Source organism: Leuciscus leuciscus (genome assembly GCF_965113295.1).
Source record: "Leuciscus leuciscus genome assembly, contig: HAP1_SCAFFOLD_424, whole genome shotgun sequence".
Taxonomy (NCBI): Eukaryota; Metazoa; Chordata; class Actinopteri; order Cypriniformes; family Leuciscidae; genus Leuciscus; species Leuciscus leuciscus.
In genome coordinates, this window is record NW_028118315.1 from 1 (window position 1) to 21,992 (window position 21,992).

At 40.7% G+C, this 21,992-nt stretch overlaps 2 protein-coding genes across 3 annotated transcripts; both read left to right on the plus strand.

Moving 5' to 3' along the window:
- Nucleotides 1-6: 6 nt before the first annotated feature.
- On the plus strand, nt 7-9,157 carry LOC309491675 (G-protein coupled receptor family C group 6 member A-like). The gene is made up of 4 exons (XM_082190721.1): nt 7-346; nt 1,201-1,404; nt 1,495-1,612; nt 7,334-9,157. Exons 1-4 carry the CDS (start codon nt 26-28, stop codon nt 8,470-8,472), a joined length of 1,782 nt encoding a protein of 593 aa, XP_082046847.1. The 5' UTR covers nt 7-25; the 3' UTR covers nt 8,473-9,157.
- A 199-nt stretch (nt 9,158-9,356) lies between these two features.
- On the plus strand, nt 9,357-17,336 carry pcare2 (photoreceptor cilium actin regulator 2). 2 transcript variants are annotated; one of them, XM_082190720.1, is made up of 2 exons: nt 9,357-12,545; nt 16,815-17,336. In XM_082190720.1, exons 1-2 carry the CDS (start codon nt 9,955-9,957, stop codon nt 16,822-16,824), a joined length of 2,601 nt encoding a protein of 866 aa, XP_082046846.1. In that variant the 5' UTR covers nt 9,357-9,954; the 3' UTR covers nt 16,825-17,336. The 2 variants fall into 2 exon arrangements, with proteins under 2 accessions (XP_082046846.1, XP_082046845.1); XM_082190719.1 differs by having other exon boundaries at nt 17,020-17,336.
- The last annotated feature ends 4,656 nt before the right edge of the window (nt 17,337-21,992 follow it).

Sequence of the window (21,992 nt, forward strand, 5' to 3'; positions counted from 1 at the left end):
GGCCCTTTACCGGCCCTTAACAAAGATGACCGACATAAACAAAGTGGGTAAAATCTTTGGCTTTTCCTTTACCATGGGAAACATACCAGGGTTTACAGACTACTTGAGAAACCTCAGGCCGACGCCAGGAGCAAAAAATGACTTCATAGAAGAGTACAAGCAGCTGAGACTGAACTGCTCGCTTTGGCCCAGGGACTGCTCCACAGATGACATGCTGTACGCAGTGGACCTGAGAGAGGCCTACATGGAGAGGCTGGCCATATATGCTATAGCACACGGGCTCAGGACACTGCTGGACTGCAACCACACCACCTGCTCCGGAGACAACAACTTCCCTCCCTGGAAGGTGAGATCTCTCAAGCCCACGGCGCTTTGAACTTACAATAAGAGGAGAACACTTCCCCGTGAGGTTCAGCTGGTTAACATGACGTTTATTAGGTTGATGCTCATTGTTAACTCATGCTTGTTCGCAATACATTAACTGATGCTAATTGTTGCAAGTGTTTATATATTAAAAATGCATTTTGTATGTGTAGAAATCAACGTTAACCTAGATCTAGAACCTAGAAACACATTACCGCTACACATTGCATAATTTCAAACAAAATAAAATGGACTGAATATTGCCTGTCAAATATTATAGGTTGTAATTTTTAAACAGACTGAATATTTTGGAAGTGAAGTCTGGATGGCGAATGTGGATTATTGAATTTTAAATAATGAAAATGTGAGTGAAATGTTTTGAACTGAAATATTCACAGCTTAAATATACAACCATGTTGAATTTCAGACCCTAAAAGGCAAGCCCTGAAAATACAGTGCATTAAAATGCAAGAACTGTTAAAGCAATAGGTTTATTTTTTTCAATTAGTGCAATTCAACAAGCTTTTTTATTTCAAATATATTTGTCATTAATTTACTTCCATAGTCATGTGACCATCAGAAAACCGTGTACATCCGAATATGGCATTGCAATATTAACTTAAAATCTCAGGGGAACTTCAAACAAATATTTTACATCTAAAACGTTCAGCTGAAAAAAAATTGATAAATGCTGTTTATTGTTCATAGATAATGAATTTAACCTTACTGTAAAGTATTACCAAGATCAAACACCATATTCTCCTGTGTTTTTTTAACAAGCATGAACAACGGTGTGATGAATTGTTTAATCTCAAGAACACTTGTACTCTTTTGCAGCTATTGGAAAGTATGCACAGTGTGAATTTCACACTCGATGGCACTAGATATTTCTTTGACGAAAACGGTGACTTTGTGGATGGTTACGACCTCATAATGTGGCAGGAAAAAGATGATGAACGAATTATTGAAATCGTGGGGAAATTCCTCTTGAAAAAAGGAGACGTGGAGATCCTCAGTGAATACCAGTCGATAAATGAGAGCGTGAGTTGTGTTGTCTCTACTTTTGCTATTCTCTCGACCACCGCCACAAGAAAACAACCTTCACTGAGATGTGTCTCTTTTGTCCTCCAGCTACCCTTGGCCAGGTGCTCAGAGCCTTGCTGTCCTGGAACTGCGAAGAACCAGTCCAAGATCCCCTGCTGCTACAACTGCGTTGTATGTGCTGAAGGAAAATATACTGATGGATACGGTAAATCAGAATTCATTCACAGATTCACTAGGAAATTTTTGATGCAGAGTAGAACACAGCAACACTGGAACTGTCTTCAGATTGTATTATTATTATTATTATTATTAATATTATTATTGAAATTATTGAGCATAGCTAAGACAAACCCATCAGTCAAAACAAAAAGTATGAAGATACAGAAGATTTAGAGTTCCTAAACAAAATATGTAGTAAATGCATTTGCGTTTTTCACTGCAGTATGTCACACCCAGAGGTATTTCTTGCCAACAAGCCTATTATTTTAACTCTTTCCCCATCAGTCTGTGTTTTCACTGTTATACTGCAGGGGGCGCTATTACACATCTTCTGAAAGAGTACTGAATCTCCTGATCAAAACACAGGAGAAGAAGAGGCAGAAACAGTGATAGAAGATTGCTGACGCAAATCATCAACATTATACAGCATATAAATCAAATCTGCCTAATGTTACTGAATGAAATGTCGACCAGGATGAGTTACAGGACTGTGAAGCTTTAGGGGTGTTGATGGACTCGATCTACTCCATCTGTGTTTGATCATCGTTCCGAATCTGATCCGGATGTACTCTTTTGGGCTGTTTACACGACTCCGTTTTCAACCAAAAACGTAAAACTTTTTATGCGTTGGCCGTTCATTTACCCGACAATGGCGTTTTGAGTGCCTGAAAACGCAAAGTTTTGAAAAAGGGTTTCAAAGTGCAAGTTTTTGGAAACTGTCTCCGCGTAAACAGAAACGGGAATCTCCGAAGACGATGACGTCATGCACATGTGTATTACATGTTCAGTCTATAGTGTTTAATCGCCATCTAGTGGCCTGGCAGCAGAATACAGCGTTTTTAGTCGTTTCTGCGGATCTATGTGAATGGGGATTGATTTGACAATGGTGTCGTCTATTTTCTCCGTTTTAAGCATATTGTTGTCGTGTAACAAACCCTTAGACAAAAACAGGAACTCAGCTTTTTGCTCACCATTGAATGACACCATTAACAAATCACAATCAGAGACATGGGTAACAAGCCCTAATATTAGCTGCTTCCAAATACCAATAATAGAGAAAAAAAACTTGTTAGGGCTGATAGCGATATACAGTCAAGCCAAAATTTATTCAGACACCTTCAACATTTCTCACATTATCACAGTTTATTCGCTATAGTTTAGAAAATGGTAATAAAATATGACTAAGAACTCAGAGTTATCAACTCTATGATATTTCACTGGTTTTGTCCATCCTTCTGTTAGAAGAAAAAACACTTTTCACAAACACAAGCAAAACATGGTCAGGTTAAAGTGTCTGAATTTTGGGGTATAATATGTCACAGTTTACTTTATTTTGCTATCCTCACTTACAAAAATTAACTATAGTGTCCCGCACACACTAGAAAAAAATAAATAAATGACTTCCGGTGGTGGCGCGGTACTGCTGCGACCCGGACTCTTGTTTCACGCCGTAGCTTGTTTTTGTGTTTTTAAGAGTGATATTGTCGGTGATTTTAGACGTTTAAAAAACCTCCGTGGAAGTGTGTATACGTATAGTCGACACAATGACGACCTTGGAAAAACTTTTATTGGTACTTTTCATTTCGGAACTCCTCCGGCCATGCCAAACCAAAGGAAACAGTCTGGCGCTGTCATACACCAGAGTTGAGCTGCTGGCCCTTCGCGCGGCGGGAGACCATCCACCGCCCGACCTCATCGAGGATATACGGTCCTCGGACCCGAGGAGACGAATTCGGAGAAGAGGAAAGAGAGGAGGTATCCGACAGCGTCTCCGAAGGAGAGGTAACAGGCCACCGTTACCCTCCATGATCCTCAGTAATGTGAGATCTTTGAAAAGGAATACGGATTAACGCTTCAGCCTGCTATGAATACCGCGAGTCATCTATAATGGTGTTTACGGAGACATGGCTGCGTCCCGATGTTCCTGACTCACTGTGTGAGGTGGAGGGTTTCTCTTTCATTCGCTCCAACAGGAGTGAGACGTCGGGTAAAGAAAGAGGCGGAGGTATTTGTGTTTTTATTAATGATAAATGGTGCAGGCAACATACATTGCGAAAAAGTATTTGTAATCCCGATGTCGAATTAATGTGCTTGAGCCTAAGACCCCTGTATCTGCCCAGAGAGTTTGGCAACATCATCCTCTGCAGTGTGTATGTGCCTCCCAGTGGGAACGCCGCAAACGCTGCGGCACACATTACTGACTGTGTACACCAACAGTTACTGCGCACTCCGGAGGCCGCGGTTGTTATTCTAGGGGATTTTAATCACTGCAAATTGGAACTGTCACTCCCGGGATTCTCACAGTACGTTAAATGTGGTACAAGAGAGGATAGAATCCTTGATAAGTGTTATTGTAATGTGAGGAATGCTTATGTGAGCAGGGCTAAACCCCCGTTGTCAAATTCGGACCACAATGTAGTACATCTCATTCCTACTTACAAAACTGTCCTTAAAAGCAGTAAACCATACACCAAGACTGTTAAGGTATGGACGAGTGACAGCATAGAGTTCCTTAAAGGCTATTTTCTCTCGACAGAGTGGAGTATTTTTCATGAACTGGACGTGGATAAAACAGCAGAGACGGTTACGGATTACATACATTTTTGTGTGGACAATGTTATACCTCAAAAAGAAATAATTATGTATCCTAACAATAAACCATATATAACTAAGGAGGTTAAAGACTGTATCAACCGTAAGAAATTGGCATTTAAGAACCAGGACAGAGCACAACTGAAAATCGTGCAAGCTGAGCTTAATCATTTGCTCAGGAAAGCCAGGAGGAGACATAAAGAACTAATCGAACAGAGTTTTAGAGAAAAGAAATAAAAAAATCTATGTGTAACGGTCACCAGCTGGAGTGCCCTTGAGAGCCACTAGAGGGCACTCCACATAAGACTATCATATTCACTCACAGACTACATTTCCCATCCTGCATCTACCTGGACTGATTACTTCATACACTTGCACTGCATTATTCACCTGCACTGTTCCTGATTACAGTCACACCTGATCCTCATTCTATGGACTATTTATGTCTCACACATTCTCACCCTCACTGCGAAGTCTTGTTTTACTGTTGTGAACTCTACTGAGCGTTTATTCCTGTGACTGCCTGTTTGTATTTTTGACCTTGCCCGTTTCTGGATTTCTCCCTGTCTGCTGCCTGCCTACGTTACCTCTGCTTGGATCTCTGACTTTGATTGTTTGCTACCTGCCCTGATCTTCTGCCTGGTTTTGTACTACGATTAAGCCTTGTCTTCACTGCTGTATCTGCTGGTTCTGACCTTTGCCTGTTTGACTACTCTTATTATTAAATCACGCTGCGAATGGATCCCCCAGACTCTGATGCTTCATAACACTATGGGACACGATGAAGGCAATCACGAATATGACACCGGCTCAAAAACGTATCAGCACTTCAGATGACCTGCAAAGAGCTAATGAACTGAATGACTTTTATCTGAGATTTGAAACTTGGGACTTCTCTTTTGAAGGGAAGAATATTTTAGAGACAATTTCTGTCACAGAGTAGGATGTAAGGTTGGTGATAGAACCCAAGGCGGTAAGATTGCATTTAAAAAATGTATGTACTAAGAAGGCAACGGGACCGGATGGAATATCCGCATTTTTGTTAAAGACATGTGCAGATGAGCTGACACCTGCATGGTTTCCAATCTTTCAAAAATCAGTAGACTCGCACGTCATACCCACTCTGTGGAAGAAATCAGTAATTACACCGGTACCTAAAAAACCATGCCCAAAGGTGAATAATGATTTTAGGCCTGTGGCGCTAACTTCTATTGTTATGAAATGTTTTGAGAGGATAATGGTGTCATTTCTTAAACAAGATGTTGGTGCGTTTTTAGATCCGTTTCAGTTTGCTTACAGGCAGGGGCGCTGCACAGACAATGCTATCAGTAGCATTTCACATCTTGTCAGTAAACACCTTGAAGACCCCAAAGCCTACACACGTATTTTATTTGTTGATTTTAGTTCGGCTTTTAACACTATACAGCCTTATATGCTCATTCAGAAACTGAAACACATGAATGTTAATTATTTTATTCTTAACTGGTATTTTTCATTTTTAACAAACCGTACTCAACAGGTTAAAGTGAATAATGCTCTTACGGAGCCCAGGCCAATCAGCACTGGTGTCCCGCAGGGCTGTGTCAGCTCGCCAGCCCTTTTTACATTATATACTAAAGATTGCCCTAGACACCATACTGATAATTACATTATTAAATTCTCTGATGATACAGCAATCCTTGGCCTCATGCATAAAGATAAAAGTCCAGCCGCGTATTATACAGAAATTGAGGAATTTGTTCAGTGGTGCGATGATAATTATCTTGTGCTAAACGTAACTAAGACTGAGGAGATGGTGTTTGACCCAAAAGCCATAGGTGACACCAGGCCTGTAGTAATTAACAATGTACCCATTACTCAGGTTAGCTCTTACAAGTACCTTGGTGTACATATTGATAATGCACTGACCTGGAAGGATCATGTAAATACTGTCTGCTCCAGACTCCAGCAGAGGATGCATTTTTTACGGAGACTTAGATTGTATGGAGTAGAACAAAAAATATATGCTGTTGTTCTATCATGCAATATTAGAGAGTATTTTAAAGTACGGTATTACAAGTTGGTACGGTAACCTGACAGTACAATCAAAATCACAGATCGCTCGTCAAGTAAAGACAGCTATGAAGATTATGGGGGTTAAAAACTATCTGCCCCCCCAGAAAATCTATGAGCAGTCGGTTATCAGACAGGCACAAAAAATAGTTTCTGACCCGACCCACATCCTTCATCCAGAATTTCAGCTTTTACGCTCTGGCAGAAGATTTAGAGTTCCTAAATGTAGGCTAAACGGTTATAAAAATTCTTTTTACCTATGTCTATTAAGCTCATTAACTCTAATATGTAGGTGTGTGTAATATGTTCTTTTTGCAATCTGTAGGCTTTTGGGGTGTGCAATATGTTGGTTGTTGAGGTGTGTGATATGTCATTTGTACGATTTGTAGGCCATAGAGAATGTGCAATATGTCAATTGTGTATTTTTGTAGGCCAGATAGAGTGTGCAATACATAAGTTGTGTATCTTAGGGGTGCTATTAGTGTGCAGTATGCCAATTGTGTATTATATAGGCCTTGTGGAATATATCAGTTGTGTATTTAATGGGTATTATGGAGTGTGCAGTATGCCAATTGTGTATCTTATGGGCCTTATGGAGAGTGCAATATGTCAGTTGTGTATTTTAATGGGTGCTATGGAGTATGCAATATGTCAGTTGTGTATTTTTGTAGGCCATATGGAGAGTGTGCAATATATCAGTTGTGTGTTTTTTGTGTGCAATATGCCAGTTTTTAATTAAGTAACAGTTTTAAAGTTTTATAAGTGCCAATGGAAGCCGTTAATGTGTCTACTACTATACATACGTACCTATTTAAATGTATATGAGAGAATGTTCGGGAGAGGATGTGCTAAGGAAATGTTTATTCTTTTTGTGAATTGTCTTTTGTGTTGTCTCTGTAAAGCTACGGAATGGACAGAGTCCAAAACAAATTTCCCTTCGGGGACAATAAAGTATATCTTAATCTTAAATTAAAATTATGTCTGGTGTCTGAATAATTTTTGGTTTGACTTGTGCTTTCCTAGTTCAAATTTGATGACAAAACAAGTGCATTTTCCTTTTCAGATTTCCCCGAATGCCTGAAATGTCCCGATGGAAAATGGTCTACTCCGGGAGCAAGTGAATGCGAGTATTTCCAGGAGATTTATCTGGTTTGGAATGGCAGTTATCCCATAGCTCTGTTAGTGGCCACAGTGATAGGCTTGATTCTAGTGTTCATCTCTTTCATCATTTTCAATGTGCACAGAAACACCACAGTCATCAGAAAGGCTGACAACACAATGTCTTGTTTCATGTTCCTGGGGCTGACGGTCAGCTTCGCCAGCGTGATCATGTTCATCGGCCGGCCGAACGAGCACCAGTGCAGGGCTCAGCAAGCCTTGTACGGTCTCGGGTTCACCCTCTGCGTTTCCTGCATCCTGGTCAAAGCCTACCGCACTTTCCGGGCTTTCCTGGCCTTTGATCCGGACAAGCAGCACCAGCTTAAAAAGCTCTACAAGCCTGTTATCAATTTAGTCCTGCTTACCGGTGCTCAAGGAATCATCCTGTTGTTCTGGATGACTCTGGGAAAGTCTCCTGGACCAGATATAAAGTGGCCTGAGACTGGCCTAAAAAAATATGTTGTCTGCGACGAGGGCTCCATCATAGGTTTTGTGGTGATGCATGGTTACATAGCTCTATTGGCCTTCATTTGTTTCTTTCTTGCATTCAAGGGTAGAAAAGTGCCACATGATTTCAACGAGACTGGCGTCATTATCTTCAGCATATTGATTCATCTGTTTGTCTGGCTTTGCTTTATTCCCATTTATATTGAAAGAAACAAGACCGAACAGCGGCACATTGTTCAGGCCTCGGCCATCCTGGCATCCAACTATGGCATAATCTTTTGTCATTTTATCCCAAAGTGCTACATAGTCCTGTGGGAGCTGTCAGAGAACTCGAGGGCATCGATCATGGGGCGGTTGGCTAGACGCATTAGAGAGGACACAGCCACCGCAAACATTACCGTACTACATGAAGCGGGCCGGACCACTCCAGGCGTCACCAGCCCTGGTGTAGCACCATCAGTGAATGAGATCAGTGTCATTTCTAAAGATGTTTTCATTAATAACAATACTGAGGATTTTTTAAATATGGATAGAGGCGGTACAGATCCCTCAGTGTCCCGCCATTTACCGGTGACGCAAAGACACACTACGAGATAAAAATAAAAGTGTTGTCTTGTATTCTTCTAGCAATTCCAGCAACAAACAAACGCTTCCTTGGCCAGAACAGTGAATCTTTCAGACTTAAATAATCTGGATTTTTCATCTTTTGTAAAAATGATTTTCTTACTTAATATTTTTGTCTTGTTTCCAGTCCAAATATCTAAAAATTCTTAAATCAAGATGCATCTACTAGATGATTAAAATGACATAAGATATTATGTCTTGTTTTCTGGGGAAACAAATTTAAGTGATTTTTCAAAATTAAGTGATTTGTTGCTTAAAAAAGCAAAATGATCTGCCAATGGGGTAAGAAAAATAATCTTACTTTTGATTTATATTCCCGGAAAACAAGACATAATATCTTATAGAATTTTACTACTTTAGTAAAGACATCTTGATTTTAAGAATCTTTAGATATTTGGACTGGAAACCAGACAAAATACTAAGTAAGAAAAGCATTTTTTGCAGTGATATACATTGTACATATATCAATACTGCAAGTAACCTATGAAAGTTGCTAAAACAGTGATTTGATGAATTTTGCTGTATGTTTTTTTATATATTTAACTTAACAGGGAGTCTGCATTTACGTATTAATGTACTGAATGTAATGGTGAAGTGTGTAATCCTAAAAATAACGAACCAAACCGTTGAAATTACACTCCTCTTTCTGTACTGTTTCTTTTTGCATATTGTATATGTAAAGCTGTATATTTAATAAACTATAAAAACTGATTTGAGCTTTGAACTTTAATGCCATTATCAGCATCTGCCACTGCTTGTGATTCTTGTGGATCATTTTGCCCTGTTTAAATCCTTGCCTTTGCCAGCTTGAAGACATCACTGGCATAAATCCAGGGAGGATTTCAGTCAGAAGTAAACATCTATAAATACTGTAACCTCAAGCCACACTGAACTTAATTCATCATCTGCTGTTGTTGTTCAATTTCACAGAAACGAAATTGATAGAGTCACTTAAACAGTTATTTTTTTATGAAAACTGTTTCCACTGTAGAAAAAAACTGAAGTCACTGAAGATTTTTACTATGTATTTTGATTCTAACGCATATATAATGTTAATTCAATAAGAATTAAGCAGTGGTAAAAAGAAAAGAAGACAAGGTAACCAGCAGGGTATCTGATTAGTGAGATGAGCTTATGGTCTTAAGCATGCGCTTTATTCCTGTAGCGTGATTGTGTGTGTGTGTGTGTGTGTGTGTGTGTGTGTGTGTGTGTGTGTGTGTGGGAAAGACTGGAAGCTTCAATCCTGTTCTTCAATCCTGGGCTCTCTATGGCATACAAAACCAACTGGCCAGCGGTAATAAGTAGAGAAAGACAGGGATTGTGGACAGGGACAGTAAAGGACAACGGGACACAATTGGTATGGTACGTAAACAAGAACCAAGTTGAGGTTTTCTGACACACCACTCTCAAATCTGCAGTCAATCAAAAGAAAAGGAACAGGATTCTCCCATCAACATGGGGTGCTCTCCTTCTAAAGGTCAACTCTTCAGCAAAAAAGCTTTGCTGTCTGGATCACCGGAAAGCCAGAAAAATGCTGACCTGCCCTCTGATGGGGCACAACTGCAAATCAAAGCAGAGATAAACACTGCTTCAGAAGGACTAGAGATACAAGAAAATGCTAAACACATTCAAGGTAAGAGATCCTCAGTCGATGATGTAGTTTGTGACGCCGCTGTGACAGTCGAAGAAGATGCTTCTGAGAAGATGCTAGATGTGGTCCGCTCTCAGGATGAACAGAGTGCACAAGAGGGCCTCTTAGAAAACCAGAAAGAAGGAATAGAGGAGGTACGGACAAAAGATAAGCAAGGAAAGCGGAGGAGGCAGAGGAAACAAAGACTGAGAAAAAATTCCTATGCGCAGTCAAAGGCAGAGTTCATACTGAAAGCCCACCAGGCAGCCTATGCGTACCTGAACCCCAGCATTTCCAAATACGAGTCTCTTTTAGGGCTCGTGAGCCAGGCTGCTAAGACCCATCTCTCCATACAGACCGCAGTAGCGGCAGCAGTCTTGCACTACGAAGAGATCAACCAGGCTTTGGAGGAAATGGCCGCTGAAGGTGAGCAGCTGCTGAGGGAACATGGACACAACATGAAGTGGCCCGCTTTACTTAAAGACTATCCACCTACGACCAAACCAAGCAACGACCTGAACCAGCTTCCCTCCGAACTGCTGCAGCACATGCTTCTCCACTCCACAGTTCAGATGATCTCAGTGGGAGACTCCGTGAAGTGCCTGGGTGACGCAGCCTTACAGGAGCTAGCTGACTATGTTGGGTCCCTGTCTGAGGTCTTAGGAGAGAAGCTGCTGGCTAAGCATGCGGCCGAGGAGCGCCTGAAGCAGGTTCTGTCCCGTGTGGAAGCTGCTGCTCTCAGGAAGCCCGGCCCAGAGGACTCTGCGCTGCACAGTGAGGACAGTGGCATAGGTGCGGACAACGAGTGCCAGAATGGCTTCCGTCGGAATAGAAGGAGCTCTGGATCAGGAGCAAACGCTGGAATAACATCTGTCTTTACCACCGGCTGCTCTCCAGATCAGCAGCTCCTGAACGCCAATGAGGAAGGCACAGATAATGATGATGATGATGATGATGATGAAGATGAGGATGATGAGGATGCAGAACTTGAGGATGACGTCAGTGGAAAAGATGAGGTGGGGAGGTTGACTGACAAGACAAGGGGAACAATGTGTGGTTCTTCTGAAGCAAACTCCAGATTTCCCCCAGATCAGGGTGGCCTTCAAAACCAAGATCAAGTCAAGACCAGTTACTTGAAAAGGAAAATCAGACGGCCAAAAACCGCAGACAATACCTTTCAGATGAAACTAAAACACCGCCATTTAAGACGACCAAAGCGCTCGCAATCCGCCGAGTGCTTGTGTAGCAAAGCGGAAGAATCAGATCCTAATGAGGAACAAGGAAACCCGAGGAACATGCACTGGAGGAGAAAAAATTATCTCCCAGAAGATCATGGAGGCCGTGTACGGACAAAGATGGGAAGAGGTTCATCTGTAGGACAGTGCTCAGCAAGGTACTACGGCCTCCAGTACGGCAGCAAAGGGCCTTTCAGGGCAGTGCGATCTAGCTCTCCTCCAAAGTTTACTCCAGAACCACCGGGGCGACATGCTGTCAAGAGGCTCATTAATACGTTTAGCCAAGGGGTGGAGGATAATTCAAGACAAAGTCCTGTAGACCGAAGACCGGTGAGAGTTAGGGGCAACAAGAAATGCTCTCTCCCACTGCTGCAGACCAGCAGAGAAGCACTTACCACCAGTAGGACCATCAAGAGTAGCATCCGTTCGCTTGAGCCCAGACCGGCTGACAAACCTGAGCATCTGGATATAGACAGCCTCCCGCCTCCACCCCCAGAAATGCTCATGGACAACACATTTGAAAGCAGCGTAGGGTTTCCCGATGAGGACCGGGCTCGTGATTCACAGTGCAGAGGGCAGCGACTCCGCACTTTAACACAAAGAGAGACTGCTCCCCCCATCAGGGCACACATGCAGAGAGCAACTACTCAGCCACTGAGGCCGGATGCTTTGCAGGGATCCTGCATTGAACAAGAATACAATGCAGGTTTGCGAGGTTCTGCGCCTCATCAAGGATGCAAGACCCACAATGAGGGCGAGACCGCAACTATGCACTCGAAAGGTTTCCCCCCAACAACCCCCCCTGTCTCAAGGACACGGCTTCCACCCTCCTGTCCCACCCTGCACCACCCAGTGCCAAGCCCTCCATCCACGACCTGCCCCCTGACTGGGAAGTGGACTCCATCAAACACCTCCAGTGTTTCTGGCTCTCAAGCTTATTTTGAAGCCCGGGCTGTGTTCTGTCAGGAGAACCCGCCACTCCCTTACACATGGACACCTTCATGTACGTCTACATTGCCTCGGCCTTGGGGAGAACCTGCCAGACCTCGCCTTCAAACCTCTCTCATGGGACGCCGTCCGTCGGGTCATAGGTCATCCCACAGTGAGCCGCCCCAGTCATTGCCTGATCCCAAACAGCAACAGGGTCCTGGCAGTGACGACACACCTTCAACCAGTGAGGGGTGAGTACCTTCCAGCGTCATTCCTTGTGATGCAATATGTAGCAACATTTTTATTTATTTATTGTGCATCAAGACAGGCATATGAAAGGTCAATAAACAACATTTATGAATTGTGTGTGCCACAAACTCTTCTTCATTCAAGAGTATCTCTGCTTGGAGATAATTACCCGTTTAAATCTGGCCAAATTAAAGATACATTTCTTCAGTTTCACAGACATGGCTTGAAGTAGTCGAAGACTAAAATGCAAGTTTGAGCTGTCTGAACTGAAAGCAACTTGCACTGACAAATCTTATAATATATCAGTGCCAATGTTTTGTCTCAAGATGCACATCAGGAATGTTTTTTTCTAAGGCATGTTTATAAAAGCCACTTAAATGCCCTAACTGAACTAAGGCCTAATCTGTGAAACCAAAACATTGTGTAAGAATCTGCATATGTACATGCAGAATTTATCAGGTGACACAAACGTATAAAGTAGAAAAGGTGTAGAATGTTTTGAATGGCGAATTCTCAGTTTAGTGCTTTGAATATAAACAATTATTAAACACATTTAAAGATGAATCCAGTTTTAAGGGAAAGGGGAGTTAATGTGCATTATACAATTAAAATAATTTGGATAATGCTTCTAGAATACATAATAATATTATTGAATAATATTTGTTTGAGGATGTTATCATAGACATTGGTGTTTAAACATGTATGTATTCTAATATAAGAATTCTCAGAAATAATTTCGACTGTATTTCAACAGTTTAATAATACTTACTAAAACATTTTTGAAGAAAAATGTAAACAGTATTAATAAGTTGATCTCCCCCTCCTTCTCACAACCTGCTTCCTCACATGAGGTTATGATGCTGCTTTTACTCAATGAACTGCACAATCCTGGAAATTAACTTTTTTATTTTAAAACTGAGATCACGATTCTGATTAGACAACTAAACAAAATAGCATATAATTTACTAGAGGTTCTGACAAAATGTTAATTGCTGCAGTCTTTTATCAAATTTCCATATCAAATTTAAAGTCTATTAAAGTAACGATTTCGGCTAAAATCTCAGTTCAGCCCTCTTAATTTACCTGAAGTGATTTGCTTTGATTCATGTCCATCGGCTGCAGCCTGCAGATATTATGGCCAATCACAAAAGCTGATTGCGCAACCAAATGAATAATACATCGACCACTGCATTTATTATATATTTTTTACTTCGCTATGTTTTTGTGCTGAATTCTTATCACTTTCATAGGCTATTAAGTGAATAAAATATAGAAATCCTTTTAATTTCCTTAAAAAAATCTAACCAGTTAGAACCGGAACGCCGCCCTCATTAACATAACTGTGGATCTGTTTAGTTTAGCTATAGTTACTGTATCAGCTATTTGCTTATAGCCAGTATCTCGGTAAACAAACTCTCATCTTCCTTCCTCATCTTCAGGGTTTCTCGTTGAACTAGTTTGACCGAGAACGAAAGAACATATTTGTAATTGTACAGATTCCCACTGTCTTGCCATTACAACTGATTTCATCACCCCAGTCCTGCCTGCACTGTCAAGAATTTGCTGTAACCATCTGATATGTAATCAAATCTTACGTTTATAAGACATGAATGTGTTTGGCATGCAGCAGCTGTGTTTACCACATTACTGTACCTGAAGCGCTGCAGAAACAACTAGAAATCAACAACAAAAACTCAACTCTTTATCAACAGAGTGATTCACAGTGATCTCTGGTTTTCTATGAACATAAAATAGTCATTCTGAATCTAAGTTCTGACTGGATGAGTTGTGTTTGTGCTGACAAGCTCACGCTATTTAAATATGACAATTTTCCATGTTTCCTGGTAACCGTAACCTGCACTTCATGGCAGATTCTCCAACTAATCATGTTTGCAAATGCATTTAATTATTGAACATTGGTGTCTTTTATCATTTTACAGCACCAGAGGCTTTTCTGTCTGACGCCCTCAATATTTTAAAGGTCTCTGAGCCATGAAAAAGAAATGATCTTCATCACGCAACCTTTTTAACTTTAATATTTCAACTTGTCAATCAAGGGGAAATCCCTGTAGAAAGCCAGAAGAACTGGGAAACTCTGTTATGATTGCACATTCTTCTGGCTACGAACATACACACACAGGCTCACTGAGATGACAAGATAAAGGCAGTCGCTGGGGAAGTTCATGAAGATAGTGGAGAGCTCTTCTCACATGTTTCTCTGAGTCTTACCGAGGGTTGGAGAGCTGCTAATCTGATCAGTGTTAATCTGAGCTCAGCATAATCCCTGTAGAAGAGCATCTGTGTGGATCTACTGACTCACCTGTCCTACATTCACCATCTGTGTGTCCACTCCTACACACACACACACTGAACACACTCCTACACACACACACCTGCTGAACACACTCCTACACACACACACACCTGCTGAACAAAGTCAGCACACTGTAAATCAGCCTGATGTAATGGTAAAAGACTACGGTAAAAATGCTACAGTGAAAAACTGTTAATTGGTGAACAGAAAGTTTCTGTACTATACGCTGAATGACTGTGATAGATCTAACCGTACATTTCATTTAATTGTACTGTAAAATACCGTTAAATTTACAGTTTTTGTAAGTGAAAAAGAACGTCATTGTATAATTTACAATAAAAAAAAAAAAACGTAAATTGACATTCCCACAATTCCCTGCGTGACACTTCACCTTTGCTGTATTTTCGTTGAAATAACTGTTTCTTCATAGTTTTTCAGATTTTTTTCTAATCGGTTATGTACATTAGAGTTTTATATTACATTCAGTGTTGTTAAATTAATGTTTATTGCATTTTTAAATTTCATGTGTTCATTTCGATCATGTGTGTTGCATGATGGTGTTCAGTGTTTGTGTGAATGACACTATATATTAAAGTCGACATGAAATCCAAATTGACCCTATTTACTTTGTTAGCGCATATTACTAGTCTTGTGGTGAACAATTAATCCGTGCGAGTTAATACACAGAAAAAAATTGTTTGCCGTGGTAATCTTTAATCAAAGTCTGAAAAGTTACTTCCGGTCTGGAATGGCGGTCCCTCTCTGATGACATAGGCTTGATGGCTTGGGTTGAAAAACGCTTAACCACTCCCCTCAAACCATTAGTCTGCTATGAGCAGAGATGGAGAGGAGGAGCGCTAGAGTAAAACCCTGCCCTCTGTTCAATATTCCCTTTCACTGGGAAATACGTCACAACACTGGAGAAAAGTCGTTTGCAACTTCCGGTTCACGGGGACTTTAATATGAACTTCCTCAGCGAGTGGAAAAGCTGCTTGTGATGAGCTTTGACTGATCATGTGACTCTCATCTCCACTGTGATTGGAGGTTTTCAGTGTAAGTTGAGTTAGGGCTGTGCAATTAATTGAATTTCGATTTCGATTTCGGCTCCCAACGATCACCAAAATAGTTCAATCGAGTAAAAACGATTATTTTGCCATGTTCTGTTTTGCAAGAACACTCTTATTTTGTCTTGTGTTCTGAATGACACGCGCGCACACACACACACACACACACACACACACGCCCCTCCCGAAGCCGAGAACTCTCTCAGCTTGAATGTTTAAACTGATAAAACTTAAAGAAATGAAAATGATCAGCTTTAGTTGCGATGCAGTGCTGGCCCGACTGTGCTGTGAATGCTCCGGCATGTCCGACTCCTGAACGCGAGACTGTAGTTTCGACATCCAACACATTCAGAGAGACGAGAGAGAGAAGACGCGCCGCCGCTGAACACTCTCGCCGTTTGTGAAACTGCATCTTGGAGAAAGTTTTAAAATGATTGATTTGATTTTATAATCTGTGTGGATTAGTTTAGGCGACTCATACAATCTACTTGCTAAAGTGAATCAATGTTTGCGGGGGAATTTCCCGCATTATAAGTGGTAGACCTGCGGGAATTATTAAAATACTCATTGAAGTATTATCTGTTATATTATTTTAATAGTTCAAAAAGTACAATAAATTTTCAAATTTAGATTTTTTAAAGAATTGTTGAAAAGTGTCTTTTTTAATAAATGCAACACGTTCCCAAAGTCATGTGAAATAATTGTGTTACATAATCGTGATTTCAATACTGACCAAAATAATTTTGATTATGATTTTTTCCATAATTGAGCAGCCCTAAGCTGAGTCTGTAAAACCTGAAATGTTGCTACTGTATGTGTTACGGTAAACTTCTGGCAACCACCGCTACCAGGGTTTACCCTGAATTTAATGTTTTTTTTTGTTTGTTTTACAGTGTAGGCTAGGCTACGTATTATTAACCCTAAAGCACCATTCAGGGGTACACTGGCCACAGTCGTCCTCAGGCTTCTGCCCAGTGCAAGCCGCTCTCAATCCTAGGATTTCTATTCGAATAACTTCCCATTGTGTGAGCATTCAGGAAAGTGTGCTTGTGTTCTGGAGTTTTCCTATATCTGTTTGTGTGTGTGTGTCTTCTCCAGCACGCTGAGAGCGGATCTGAACACACACGGCCGGGCGGACGTCACACACCAGCTGGACTAGGCCTGTTCTCTCTACGCAGATCTGGGACATTTCAGGAAACTTTTCCTGATAAACATCAACACCACGACTCTTAAGAGCTTAGAAGTGTAAAAATAACACTGTCTGTGTATGTGTATTACTCTGTTAATCTCTTATTTAAGTGTGTGTTCTCCTCTCTGTTTGTAGCCTGATCATTTTGATACGTAACACAAAGGAAAGGTGTTTCAGTTTCTCCTTATATTCTGTAAGACGGCTCATCATCCTCTCTCCTCATCATCCTCTCTCCTCCTCATCATCATCCTCTCTCCTCATCATCTCCTCATCATCTCTCTCCTCATTCCTCATCATCCTCTCTCCTCCTCATCCTCTCTCCTCATTTATCAGGAGCTGATATTGTGACTTACTGTTAGAAATATCTAATCCTGTCATTTCAGTGTCTCATTCATAAACTCTTATGCTTATACTGTGGTCATGTGTGATCATAGTCCGTCTGTGAGGAAGACGCTGAGCCTTCAGATTTCTGCATGATCTTCTGTTGTGATCTTCACAATAAAGCTGTTGTAAACACACACACTCCTGCAGTTTCCAGTAATACACCAATATATCACACTAGTTCTCTGTGGAAACGAGAAGTCACTGTGACTTCTGTGTGTGTGTGTGTGTGTGTGTGTGTGTGTGTGTGTGTGTGTGTGTGTGTGTGTGTGTGTGTGTGTGAGTGAGTGAGAGAGAGAGTCGATCTGTCAGCGCCATCTGATGGACAGCAGTGAGAAACACACTTCAGTCTGAGTCTCTATCTGTGTGTTTGTGTGTGTGTGTGTGTGTGTGTGTGTGTGTGTGTGTGTGTGTGTGTGTGTGTGTGTGTGTGTGTGTGTGTGTGTGTGTGTGTGTGTGTGTGTGTGTGTGTGTGTGGTGAGAGTCTCTATCTGTCAGCACCATCTGATGGACAGCAGTGAGAAACACACTTCAGTCTGAGTCTCTATCTGTGTGTGTGTGTGTGTGTGTGTGTGTGTGTGTGTGTGTGTGTGTGTGTGTGTGTGTGTGTGTGTGTGTGTGTGTGTGTGTGTGCGTGTGTGTGTGTGTGTGTGTGGTGAGAGTCTCTATCTGTCAGCGCCATCTGATGGACAACAGTGAGAAACACACTTCTGACTAAGTCTCTTTCTGTGTGTGTGTGTGTGTGTGTGTGTGTGTGTGTATGTGTGTGTGTGTGTGTGTGTGTGTGTGTGTGTGTGTGTGTGTGTGTGTGTGTGTGTGTGTGTGTGTGTGTGTGTGCGTACTTGTGTTTTCTCAAAACTGATTATGCTTAATATTCTCTAGGTGATTTTATTTAAATGCAAAACATACAACAGACATTTGTTTCATTGGCTATTAATCATACAGACAACCTCAACTGAGACAACTTGCAGTCAATCTGATGCCACCCAGACACTACTAGAGACAGTTGTAGAGTCTCACAGCAGCACATCACAGGTAAACACAAACCAGTGTCACTGTCAAAGCACATTCTGCACTCTGAATCAGATTCTGGAAATGTCTTACTGGCCTTTGTAATCTAAAGCTATTGGGTGGTAAAATCCATAATTGCTGTAACTCTACATCAAATCGACAAACCAGTCTGTACCACAGCATGTTATAAAATAAAAATAAGTATTAAAAAATGGCAATAAAAAAAAAAACTAAAAAAAAACTATAATGATGTTTATCACGAGACTATTTAACAAAAGGTAATTAGTGAGTAACAGGAAGCATGCTATTCATTTAAACATGGAATAATAACTGCCGAAAAAACTCTTTACATGTCCTTTTTAGGAGTCACATGATGGTGACGAGTTGCTGTATCCTGGATCATCTCTTACCAAAGGCCAGAGTTTGCTGCTGTTGATGTCATATGTGTGACAACACAATCTTACAGGAGTTACCTTACAACATCTCTTAAAAATGTTTACTGAACATTTTCCAGGATTGGTTCCAGAAACTGTATACCTGTTTAACAAAAGTTATGGTGAACCTCATTTTTACTGTGTCACGTTGTAACTACTTGGGTACAAGAGAGAAAAGCCCAATGCATTGTGCTGTCTGTCATGCAGCGTTTGATGCAGATGATACAATGAAAAATGGCTCTTTTTTTCTAGTATTGAGCTTGTCATCACAGCTCAAAGACATTCTTGAAAATCCAAGTTTAACTTTGTCAAGGCAGACTACAGCTGAGAAAGATGTGCTAAATGACATACAGTGTGGAGCTGAATATAGAAAATTTAGAGAAAATGGGCTTTTAGGTGATTGTGACATAAGCTTACTGTGTAATTGTGATGGAATTCCCATTTTCAAAAGCTCAAATTATCAGGTGTGGCCCATTCAGTGTCAGGTAATAGAACTAGGGCCAAAGGACAGAAAAAACAACATGTGTGCCATGCATTTGGTTTGGTGAAAAGAAACCTACCATGTCTGTTCTGCTAACCCCTTTTGTAAATGAGCTGTGTTCTCTTGAGAGGGAAGGGTTAATCTGGAAAGACTCACAAAATGTAGAGCATATTTCCAAGGTGTATGCACTAATATGTAGCTCTGACTCAGTTGCTCGCTCACTCCTAAGAAACACAAAACAATTCAATGGACAAAATGGGTGTGATTTCTGCTATCACATAGGTGGAGGTCCTTATCCATATAGAAGACCAGAGCCTCTTCTCCGATCTGAAACAGAACATTATGACCATGCTATGGCAGCTACCGTACAACTGCCAGTCAAGGGTGTTAAAGGCCCATCAGAATTAATGAGATTAGAAAAGTTTCAGATGATTAATGGTTTTGTCCCAGAATATCAGCATAGTGTTTGTCTTGGTGTCACTCGACAACTGGCAACTCTGTGGCTGGACTCCAACAATCACAACAAAGAGTGTTATATAGACACGAAAGCAGACATGATTGACCAAGAACTGCTGGCTATAAAACCTCCGGTAGAGATAACAAGATCACCCAGGTCATATTGGAAAGCATCAGAATGGCAGTCATTTCTTCTTTTCTATTCTTTGCCTATTCTAAACGGTGTTCTAATGAAGAAATATTGGAACCACATCTTTCTTTTAGTTTTTGCTTTGCATTTACTTCTCCAACAGCAGGTCAAACTCTGTGAAGTCAGTGTAGCAGAAATAGCACTGAAGAAGTTTGAGGTGCTGTATGGTATTAGGAATGTGTCATTCAATGTACACCTGTTGACACACCTGGCAGAAAGTGTTAGAAACTGGGGTCCTTTGTGGGCAACAACAACGGTTTCATTTGAATCTTTCAATGGTACTTTATTAAAGTACTTCAGTGGGACTACACATGTCCCTGTTCAAATAGTGAAGACATTGCTTAGGTGGAAGAGTCTGCGAAAAAGGGTGGAAAAATGTTTAGTCAACACAGATGATACACTAAAAGGCCTCTTCTCCCAAATTCTAAATAGTAATTCCATGAGTTGTAAAGCAAAAAATCTGACTGGAAATGTCACTGTGTTTGGTCCTCTTTATGACATTGTATGTGCATCACACATTTTTGCCATTGAAGAATTGAATGGTGGTATAGTATGTAAGTGTTCATCCTACAGTCGTTTCCTAATCGGTGGCACACTCAATCATGCAGAAGGTCACAGCAGATTAAAGAAAATAAATAATTCTATTGCAGAATTAAAAGATGGGACATTGTGTAAAATCTTGAGCTTAGTTTCTTACGAAACTGACAGGAACAGTGCCTCAGACAGTGATGGTGGAAAAAATTGCTGTGTAGTCGTGCAGAATCTTGTAAAGTCAAAAAGACAATTGTTTAGGGACATTCAATTGAATATTTCATCCAAGTTTGTGTATGAGGTGTCTGAAACCAATTATGTGTATGCTGTGAACACTGACTCATTTAAAAGAAAATGTGTAATGTTAAAATTACAGGAAAGTACATTTGTCATTCCTCTCCCAAATAATGTAGAAAGGGACTGAATGTTGTGTACAGTATAGAATTGGGTTAGAATACAATAGAATCTGAAACATCAATACGTCAATATAAGTGTATTCTTGAAGTACTACAAAAACAATGAAGTAAAACTTTGTTTATTAAAACTTAAATTATGTATAAGTAAAACTCAATTACTGTATATGTTACTACAAAGTGCATTTTAAAAATGTCCTTAAGTGTGTTTAAAAAAAAACATGAACATGAAAGTGTGCTCTCTTAAATTACACCTAAGTGGTCTGTAATGTAAGAAATATTATGTTATCTGCAAGTACACTTTTTAAAGTGTACTTTTATGATTTGAAGCACACTAAAGTAAAGTGCCCACGTCACTCCTCTGTTCATCTCTCTGCACTGGCTACCTCTCGCTGCTCGCATCAAGTTCAAGGCACTGACGCTTGCTTACAGAACTATCACAGGCTCAGCTCCCTCCTACTTTCACTCACTCCTACGAGTCTACATCCCTACCAGAAGCCTACGATCGGTCAACGAGCGACGTCTCGTGGTTCCATCACAGAAAGCCACAAAATCACTTTCCAGAACATTCTCATTCACAGTTCCATGCTGGTGGAACGCTCTCCCCACCCTCATCCGGAATGCAGAATCCCTGACAACATTCAAAAAACAGCTGAAAACCAATCTCTTCCGTGAGCACTTAACCTTATAGAGAAAAAAAAAAAAAAAAAAATTCCTTTCCCTTTGAAACATCACTTATCAGGCTTATGCTACTCTGAATAATACCTGAACTTCGTATTTTGAGCACTTCTTGCGTTGTTGTTGCTTTTGCCTCTTTATGATGACTCGCTGAATTTAGTCCTAATTTGTAAGTCGCTTTGGATAAAGGCGTCTTCTAAATGACTAAATGTAAATGTAAATGTAAATGTAAGTATTATGGCGCTTCTTCTTACATTTATATAGACTAGGGATGTGCATCTCCATAACTGAGGCCGATGCGAATCTC

Coding starts and splice junctions, on each gene's coding strand:
- LOC309491675 (XM_082190721.1), top strand. CDS start 26: ATGACCGACATAAACAAAGTGGGTAAAATCTTTGGCTTTTCCTTTACC. Junction 1,405..1,494: donor ACCAGTCGATAAATGAGAGC/GTGAGTTGTGTT, acceptor TTTGTCCTCCAG/CTACCCTTGGCCAGGTGCTC. Junction 1,613..7,333: donor AAAATATACTGATGGATACG/GTAAATCAGAAT, acceptor TTTCCTTTTCAG/ATTTCCCCGAATGCCTGAAA.
- pcare2 (XM_082190719.1), top strand. CDS start 9,955: ATGGGGTGCTCTCCTTCTAAAGGTCAACTCTTCAGCAAAAAAGCTTTG. Junction 12,546..17,019: donor ACACCTTCAACCAGTGAGGG/GTGAGTACCTTC, acceptor TGTCTTCTCCAG/CACGCTGAGAGCGGATCTGA.